We start from the raw sequence: 9,565 nt of genomic DNA, 5'->3' as shown, positions 1-9,565 counted from the left end.
CTTATATAAATGTTAATTAAGGAGATTAATTAATTAATGATGATAATTTTATATAGTTAATTGATAAAATCGTTTCATAATTATAAAATAAAAATATTTAATAAATATAATGATAAAAATAAAAATTTTAATTTAGAAAAAATAATTTACTAAAAATTAAATAAAATTGTTATTAGTTCAAAATATAATAAATGATTAATAAAGTGAATTGCTAAATTTAAAATATATTAATGATTTAATATTAAAAAAATTATCTAATTTATCTCAAATATATATTTTTTAAAAAATCATTAAAAATAAATTTAATTAAAATTATAGATTAAATAAAATAAAGGATATAATTTAACTTTTAATATTATGAAAGAGTTTTTTTTTTCTAACTTAAGTGTAAAAACATTTCAACGAAAAAAAAAATAGTAATGGGATTACGAAAAGAAAATTATTAATATTTTAAATTAATAAAAAATAATAAAAAAAATTATGTTAAAATTTTCTTTAATGATATTGTTTAATAATTTAAATTTTAAAAAATATAAATTAATAATTATAAGTTTATTGAATGAAAAAAATGATAAAATAAAATTAATAAAAAATACAGAGTTAAAAGATAATCACAATTTAATTTTTTTAGTAAAAAATTTATATCTTACTATTAATAAATAATTTAAAATTTTTTTATAAAATTACTATTAGACCTTCTAAAATTTTTAAAAATCTTAAGGTCTTGTACTCACTAAACTTTAATATAAAATAACATTAAATACTTTAAAATTTTAAAACTTTGAATGGGGGCAATGGACCCCCTTTGGCCACAATGCGACTCCCTCCCTGAAAGGAACAGTGAAATTTTTGGGGAACAGGGAAGATGAGTGGGCGGCATTCATGAGGAGAGAGCGATGCTACAATCGATGCCACCGAAGATAAGTGGTGGCTATGATTGAGGCAAGAATACCGAAAGTAAAATCTAATGCGACAATTCCGTCAGTCATTAATGGTGCCACTAAAAGAGACAGTATAATTATTTAGTGCATAAAGTTCATAATGTGATATAATTGTAAAAAATAACAAAAATTAATTTTTTTTTGCCATTTGCTTTATATATATATATATGACATCATTCACCGTAACAAAATTTATATATTAATGCACAAGTAAAATGATTGATTATTAGTTAATTCTATGGGCTAGTCAATTAATTGGCAAATGCAGTAAGATAATAGGTGGTTGGGTCTAATGGGCCTATGATTTCATTATATTAAACGTCAATTATAGAGCTTAAGCCCTTTTTTGAAAGTGATTAGAAAAAAAGCTTATGCTCGCAAAACCATTCTCTGATGGCTGCTGCCATAGACAACTTCAGATGATGCAATGATCACAGTGCAAGAATCACTAAAGATCTTTCATTCGTCATGGAAAATTTTCACATAAGAGTTAAGCTCTCATATCCAATCTATCACATCATATATCATCACCATAATTTCATATAAAATAATTTATACAACTCAACTCAACTAAGTCTTTATCTCAAAAATTTGAGATCGGCTATATAGAGTTGTTTTCTCCACTCTGAACGATTTTGGGTTAAATCCTCAGAAATATGTAACGCTTCTATGTCATGTTGTATTACTCTCCTCCAAGTCAATTTAGGTCTACCCCTTTTTTTCTTTCTATCCTCTAACCTAATGTGCTCTACTTGTCTAACTGTAGCCTCCGTATGTCTACGCTTCACATGACTAAACCACCTCAATCTCCCTTCTCTCAACTTATCTTCAATTGGCACCACTCCTACCTTTTCTCTAATACTCTCATTACGGACTTTATCTAATCTAGTATGGCCACTCATCCACCTTAACATTCTCATCTCTGCAACTCTTATCTTAGATGCATACGACTCTTTCAGTGCCCAACACTCACTACCATATAACATAGCAGGTTATATGGCTGTACGGTAAAATTTTCCTTTCAATTTATTGGGAATCTTACTGATCACATAAAACTCCCGTGGCACGTCTCCACTTCAACCATCCGGCTTTAATCCTATGACTAACATCCTCCTCACATCCCCCATCTACTTGAAGGACCGAGCCTAGATATTTAAAGTGATTATTTTGAGGCAGTATCACACCATTCAAGCTAACTCCTTCCCTATCACCAGTTTGGCTTTCACTGAACTTGCAATACATGTATTCTGTCTTCGTTCTACTTAACTTAAAACCCTTTGACTCTAGAGTACTTCTCTAAAGTTCTAGCTTTCTATTGAACTTGCAATACATGTATTCTGTCTTCGTTCTACTTAACTTAAAACCCTTTGACTCTAGAGTACTTCTCTAAAGTTCTAGCTTTCTATTGACTCCTTCTCGTGTCTCATCTATCATAATAATATCATCTGCAAACATCATACACTAAGGAATACTCTCTTGTATATGTTTCGTCAGTTTATATAAAACTAATGTAAAAAGTTATTTTCTATGTTAAAAATAGTTTTTCTTTTAAAAAAAATTATAATTATTTTTTTATTTAATTATCATATTATGATTAATTTATCATTTCATGTGTTAATTGCCCATAAAGTATGACGGCGAATGGCAGAAAGCCACATAGTTCTATCTTTCACTAGCCGTCAATGTATTGCCTCAAAAAGTACGCACTGGTTTGGTCAAATTATTTATTTCATTGTTGCTGGTTTTCAATTAAGAGAAATTGCTGGGAAGGTAGACCAAGCAATCAAATTTAAATTTATTTCTAAATTTTATAAAATTTAAATTAAATTTTAATAAAAATTAAATTAATAATAATAAATTAATAACAAATAGATAAATAAATTTATTAATAAATAATTATTAATTAATTTCATCATAAAATATTAGGAATGCGACAGTGAGAAAAAAAAAGAAAAAAATAAAATTGATGATTTTATTTTAGAAGAGATGAATATAATGGTAATTTTTCTTTTTTTTATTATTTTTATTTGAAAACTTGTTATTAAAGATGAGGGATATTTTTTTTTTTTAAAAAAATTAAAATAAAAATTAAGTAATATTATTAATATAAATTAAAATTGAGGGATAGAAATGCATTACTGAGTGAACCTTATCTCGTAAAGCGTGACAAAGCCACATACTTTCTTGTCTTATTCAATTATTTCTAGTTTTCAGTGTAGGGAAATTGCTAGGATTGCACACTGTCAAAGTCTACTGATTTGAAAATTATACAAATCCTTTGACACGGAGTCTGAGTGTGAAAGAAGAAAAAATGCACTCCAGTTCAAGTTTGTTATCCAAAATTTCAAGGCTTTCCAGCTTTAATTGAATTTTATAATTTTTTTAGATAATTTTATTTTTGTTTTCTAGTTAATTTTAGGACCGAGTAGAATTTGATTCAAATCGAATTGAATTGAGTCAATTTGATTTAATCAATTCAATTTTAAAATTAAATCGGTTCAATTCGATTTCAAATTATAAAAATTTCAGTTACTTCAGTTCTGTTCGGTTTTAAAGAGAAAAAAATCAGTTAAACCGAACCGAACTGAATAGTAATTTATATAGTCAAATCGAATTAAATCAAATCGAATTGATTTTTGAATTAATTTATTTTTATGAAAAATTTATGAATTATATTTAATTATATATATATATTAATTATTTAATTTCATTGATTAATGGTTATTAGGTTCAAACCAAAGTTAAAATTAGACCAAATAACTTGAAAATCAAGCCTAAATTAAAAAATCAATCAAAAGTCAAACCGATTAGTTTAAACCAAATCGAATCAAAATAAAGCAGTTCGATTCGGTTTTTCACCCATTTCGATTCGATTTTTAAAATTTACGATTTGATTTTTATAATTTAATTCGGTTCGATTCGATTCGATTTGAACCAAATACTCACCCTTAATTAATTTGGGTCAATTAAACATTATTTTTTTATTATAACAATATATATATATATATATATATATATATATATATAAGACGTATTGAACAAGCTGACTATATATTTAGAGAAGAATATTGCGCCTTTTACACCTACATACATCTAGAAGCACTCTCACATCCATGGACAAGGTTAATTGAATGTAAATATATCATATATATATATATATATATATATATATATATATATATATATATATATATATATATATATATAAGACGTATTGAACAAGCTGACTATATATTTAGAGAAGAATATTGCGCCTTTTACACCTACATACATCTAGAAGCACTCTCACATCCATGGACAAGGTTAATTGAATGTAAATATATCATCTCACTGAGAGAAGGTGAGTGAAGAAATTTAAACCTGAAATCTTTGAGGATGAATGAATTTTACTTACCACCTGAATCAACCCCTTTTGAGGCTAAATTGTGTCATCATTTTTCGCTTGTTGCGCTGCATGCTGCGTCATCCTTTGTTAGCCTCGTAAAGAGAATTTGCTTGGAAGCCATGGGCATTTTAATAGAAGAAAGGTCAACGATAAGGTAAGATATTTAGCATAATCTGGAATAAACATAAAAGACATACATGCATTTTGATTTTTTGTGTAAACCTTTCAACACAGGAAAAAAAAAAAAAATCCTTTTAGCCAAGTTCTGAGAGAGAACAATCATGGAGGTAGACCACCCATCAGATTTTAAAACCATGCCAATTCAAGATGAAGCAGCAGAAACTTCAGCCACAAGAGGAAAAACAGATCCACAACAACCACCACCAAAACCCACCGTATTGGACAAGTACCTAGATTACCAAGGTTATTGGTTGGAAAAGACTCGAGGCAACTTGATGATAGTGGCTACTGTTATTGCATCCATGGCTTTCCAATCTGCAACAAACCCGCCAAGTGAACTCTGGAAAGAAGATTCCCAGGGAAAAGAATGCAGATTTGGAAAGATAAGGGATGCGATCATAAATAAAAGGATACTCGAGGCAAGAAACTTAGCAATAGGCTGTGTCAATAAATATGACAGCCAAGAATTTATCATCTGCAACACCGTCTCTTTCTCTACGTCTCTGTGCATAATCTTTCTGCTTACTGTACTGCCCCTCAAAAACAGGATTTCTATATGGATTTTACTTGTAGCTATCTGCATCACACTGATTTTTGTTGCTGCTACTTACATAATCTCGATCAGGTTGGATCGTGGTAAGCCAAAGCAGGAAAGATTTAACAATGACATTCTTTTGTACTACGTGCTATTTTGGGTTTTGTTCTTGGGGATGGTTGTCATATTTCTTGTCCTTAAGCTTCTGTTTTGGCTATTCAAGAAACTGGCAATTGGCCTCTTCTATGCCATGAAGTTTCTATGTAAGATGGGGAAGCAACAGCAGAAGCCGAAAGTGATCGGCTCACCAGCAGCCCGTGTTTGAGAATGAACAACTACTAGATATTGAAAAATGAAGAACTACAACGGTTAGTACATATATAGTCTCCACAAAGTATCTTAAGATCAAGTATTTGTCCAGATTAATAGTGTGTTTCCCTTAAAGCATGCTTGGAATCGATCTGATATATGTTTACAAGTTAGGCTAGGAGTTCCAAAATCTACAGGAGAATATTATGAAGGCAATTTATATTGGATTCACTATTAAGGATGTTAGATGCATGATAGAAGAATATTAGGTGAAAAAAATATGTGTGCAATAAATTAAAAAAAGCCGCCATAGCCATGCATGGTATAAGCATGGCATTTGTTGTGCAGTGAACGATTGAGAAAAAATAAGAAAAAGAAGAAAATAATAATAAAAAAGTGTTTGTTTATATATTCTAATATTGTATTGCTTGAAATTTGTGTTTTCTCTCATCTTCAGTCTCTCTTTTCTTGTGTTATTGAGAAAGCTTTCAATTTGCCTGGTTAACAACTATTTCCAACTCACTTCCTTTATTTTTCCAATAATGTAGAATTCAAGTGAGTCTTACCTATACCTATACTCAGGTGTATACACCCAATCAATCTAAACACGACGCATTATATAAAATCAAGGTGATTTTATCTAAATTCATAATAGAACCTACTTAAAATAATAGTTTACTAATTTTTTACTAGTTAGATGTACATACACCAGTGTATTCCGTAGAATTCTGGGTTAATCAGGTTGAAAAGCAAAAAAAAAAAGAAAAATCCTAAATGATTCATCCAAGCTATTTGCAATAGGGCATTAACTTTTCAAGTTAGCTTATGTTGTAAAACTTTGTTTCTTGGCTATAGCATATAATAATACATGTTTAGTTTCCCTTTATTTAGGATCCTAGGATTGATTCTCCACTCTCTCAAAGATGTGTTCTATCTGAAAACGGCATCTCTAATGATCAAAGGCATAAAAACTTATCAACAACAATGACAACTAAGTTTTAATTCTAAACTAATTGAGTTTGATTATATGAATTTTTTTTTTATTATTCAGTTCTATTAAACATTAAGTGTGCTTCAATATTCAAAACTTATACGTTAAACATGACCAAACTATTTTAATCAACCGCCTCAATTTTAATTTGTCTCAATAATATCACTCAACTTTCATTTTATTTCAAAAAAGTACCTCTAACTGTAATAGTAAGTGAGAAATTACAATTTTGCCTCTCCTTCAAAAAGGAAATTATCATTTTATCTCTCTCTTTTCTTTCTTCATCAATTCTTTATGGTCAAATTAATTAATAAATATATTAGTAAAATTGCTTTATCTTAAATAAAAATTTTTAATTCATTTTTAAAATAAAATTATTTATAATTTAAAGTTTTCTGTATGTTATAAATTTCAATTTATTAAACTTTAATTTAGATTTAAATTTTTTAAAATTTAAATATCAAATCAAAATTTCAATTTTCATTAAAAATTAATTTTAAAAAATTAATTTTATTTTCAAATCAAATAATATTTTAAAAGTCTTTTTTTAAAAAATTAACGTTTTATTTAAAATTTAAAATTTATTTTTAAGTTTTATTTTAAATTAAAGTTTAATATAAAAATTAGATTAATAACAATAATACAAAATTATAAATTAATAAATAAATTTCTTAATAAAATTTTATTAATAAAAAATCACTTTATTAATAAATAATTATTAATTAATTTAACTATAAAAATATTGAGAATGTGAGAGTGAGAGACAGAAAATGAAGGAATGGTAAAATGGTGATTTCCAAATAAAAATAAAATATCTATTTAAGTTGAGAGATACAATGAAATGAAAGTATGGCATTCAGCGGCAGAAAGCCACATACATACCTCTTGTATATCTTTGTTAACAGTCAGTGTATTGCCTCTAGAAATATGCACTGGTCTGGTCAAATTATTTATTCAATTGTTTTCTAACATGATAAATTGCTATAAGGTACAGTTGGTTTGCGACTCTGTCAAGATCTCTATAAGCATAGGAGGAGGTATTGCTTTAAAATTGTACAAATCCTTGTCAGTCACCATCGAGCGATTTTGCTACGAAGCCATTGGAATTTTAATATAAGCAAGGTCAATGCTAAGCTGAGAAATTTAAACACAATCTGGAATAGACATATGAGACATACATGCCCTTTGGTTTACTCAGTTTTGTGGAAGCCATCCACCAACACAGAAGAAAATCTCTCTAAACAAGTTCTGAGAGAGACCAATCATGGAGATAGACCATCCATCAGAACTCAGAACCATGCCAATTCAAGATGAAGCAGCAGAAACTGCACCCACAAGAGAAAAAAGAGATCCACCACAACCACCACCAAAGCCCACCGTGTTGGACAAGTACTTAGATTACCAGGGCTATTGGTTGGAAAGGACTCGAGGCAACTTGATGATAGTGGCTACTGTTATTGCATCCATGGCTTTTCAATCTGCAACAAACCCACCAGTGAACTCTGGAAAGAAGATTCCCAGGAAAAAGATTGCAGATTTGGAAAGATAAAGGATGCGATCATAAATAAAAAGATACTCGAGGCAAGAAACATAGCAATAGCCTGTGTCAATAAATATGACAGCCAAGAATTTATCATCTGCAACACCGTCAATTTCTCTGCGTCTATCTGCATAATCTTTCTGCTTACTGTACTGCCCCTCAAAAACAGGATTTCCATATGGATTTTACTTGTAGCTATCAGCATCACACTGATTTTCGTAGCTGCTACTTACATAATCTTGATCAGCTTGGATGGTGGTGGGTCAAACAAGGAAAGATTTATGGATGAAATTCTTTTGTACTACGTGGTATTTTGGGTTTTGTTCCTACTGATGGTTGTCATATTTCTTGTCCTCAAACTTCTGTTTTGTATATTCAAGAAACTGGCAGTTGGTGTCTTCCATGCCATAAAGTTTCAATATAAGATGGGGAAGCAACCACGGAAGCCGAAAGTCATCGAGCTACCAGCAGCCCGTGTTTGAGAAAGAACAACTACTAGATTTTGAGAATGAAGAACTACAAAGGTTAGCACATATATGGTCCAGACTAATAGCGTGTTTCCCTTAAAGCATGCTTGGAATCCATTTGTATATATGTTTGCAAGTTAGGCTAGGAGTTCCAAAATCTACAGGAGAACCAATGCCAATGAAATTTATATTAGATTCACTATTCAGGATGTTAGATATAGAAATCTTGGTTCGTCAGTTTGAACAAAACAGATCCTAGATGATTCATAGAGCTATTTGTGATAGGTGGGTATTAACTTTTCAAGCCAGCTTATGCTGTAGAACTCTGTTTCTTGTTTTGTACTATACAAACAATAATGATATTTATAGTATATAATTGATCCTCTGCTACAGCATTTCTCACAATCAAAGGCATAAAAATCTTCCAAACAAGAACTAAGAATTATACAATTAATAAGATAACGTCAAGAGAGATGCAAATTCTAGAAATTGATTTCATATTTTCCACAAATTGCATGAAAATTAAAGGCAAAAATAAACAAATTAATCATTGCTTGTATCCTTGTTACGCATTCTATAAACAATACGGCCTCTAGAGGAATCATAGCGACTGACCTCAACCTTGACTCTATCTCCTGGAAGTATCCGTACAAAATTCTTTCTTATCTTGCCCGAAATATACCCTATGATCCCATCTTCATTGTCTAAGCGCACCCGAAACATACCGTTGGGCAGCGATTCAGTCACGTAGCCTTCATGGGTCCATTTCTGCTCCCCACTTGGATTGGCTTTTGCTTGGGTCGAAACATCTACTCTTGAAGCTGAAATTGTGAGGTTGAGCGGGTTCGTTCTGATGAATCTCTGGCCAAGGAAGACTGTTCTTGGAGAGAGATTGGTGGGTTTTGTAGAGGACGGAGAAGATAACCCAGGCGCGGCGAGGATGTGGACTTGGGCGGTAGTGGAGGTCATCTCCTTCAGGGTAGGTGAGAGCAAAATCGGAAGTTAAAATTGGAGGGAAAGAGGGTTTGGGAAGGGAGACAAGCCCTGGGCTTGGAAGAGGAGAGATGCGCGCTGGAAAAGACAACGAAGTTCGCCAAGTACTTTCTTTTAGTAATTATTTTGAAGTTTATTTTTTATTTTTTTTTTATTTCTTTATTTTTGAGTTCTTTGTTAGTGTTTAGGGGACTGCCTTGCATGTTGTAATTGTATTCCTTGCG

The 9,565-nt window shown here is 30.4% G+C and overlaps 2 protein-coding genes across 3 annotated transcripts; one reads left to right on the top strand and one right to left on the bottom strand.

Moving 5' to 3' along the window:
• The first annotated feature begins 4,405 nt into the window (after window positions 1-4,405).
• Window positions 4,406-8,734, top strand: LOC131182240 (uncharacterized). Its single transcript, XM_058151138.1, has 2 exons — window positions 4,406-5,409; window positions 7,336-8,734. Exon 1 carries the CDS (start codon window positions 4,608-4,610, stop codon window positions 5,364-5,366), a length of 759 nt encoding a protein of 252 aa, XP_058007121.1. The 5' UTR covers window positions 4,406-4,607; the 3' UTR covers window positions 5,367-5,409; window positions 7,336-8,734.
• Window positions 7,113-9,444, bottom strand: LOC110651662 (translation initiation factor IF-1, chloroplastic). 2 transcript variants are annotated; one of them, XM_058151139.1, is made up of 2 exons: window positions 8,964-9,444; window positions 7,113-7,819 (listed from the first exon to the last, which is right to left on the bottom strand). In XM_058151139.1, exons 1-2 carry the CDS (start codon window positions 9,315-9,317, stop codon window positions 7,796-7,798), a joined length of 378 nt encoding a protein of 125 aa, XP_058007122.1. In that variant the 5' UTR covers window positions 9,318-9,444; the 3' UTR covers window positions 7,113-7,795. The 2 variants fall into 2 exon arrangements, with proteins under 2 accessions (XP_058007122.1, XP_021662753.2); XM_021807061.2 differs by lacking the exon at window positions 7,113-7,819 and having other exon boundaries at window positions 8,744-9,444.
• Between the last annotated feature and the right edge of the window lie 121 nt (window positions 9,445-9,565).

Source organism: Hevea brasiliensis, chromosome 8, assembly GCF_030052815.1.
Source record: "Hevea brasiliensis isolate MT/VB/25A 57/8 chromosome 8, ASM3005281v1, whole genome shotgun sequence".
NCBI classification, from domain to species: Eukaryota; Viridiplantae; Streptophyta; class Magnoliopsida; order Malpighiales; family Euphorbiaceae; genus Hevea; species Hevea brasiliensis.
Note: the sequence above shows the minus strand (reverse complement) of the source record. Positions and strands in the feature narration are given on the sequence as shown.

What these genes read in the sequence shown, in the direction of transcription:
- LOC131182240 (XM_058151138.1), top strand. Translation starts at nt 4,608, where the DNA reads ATGGAGGTAGACCACCCATCAGATTTTAAAACCATGCCAATTCAAGAT.
- LOC110651662 (XM_021807061.2), bottom strand. Translation starts at nt 9,317, where the DNA reads ATGACCTCCACTACCGCCCAAGTCCACATCCTCGCCGCGCCTGGGTTA.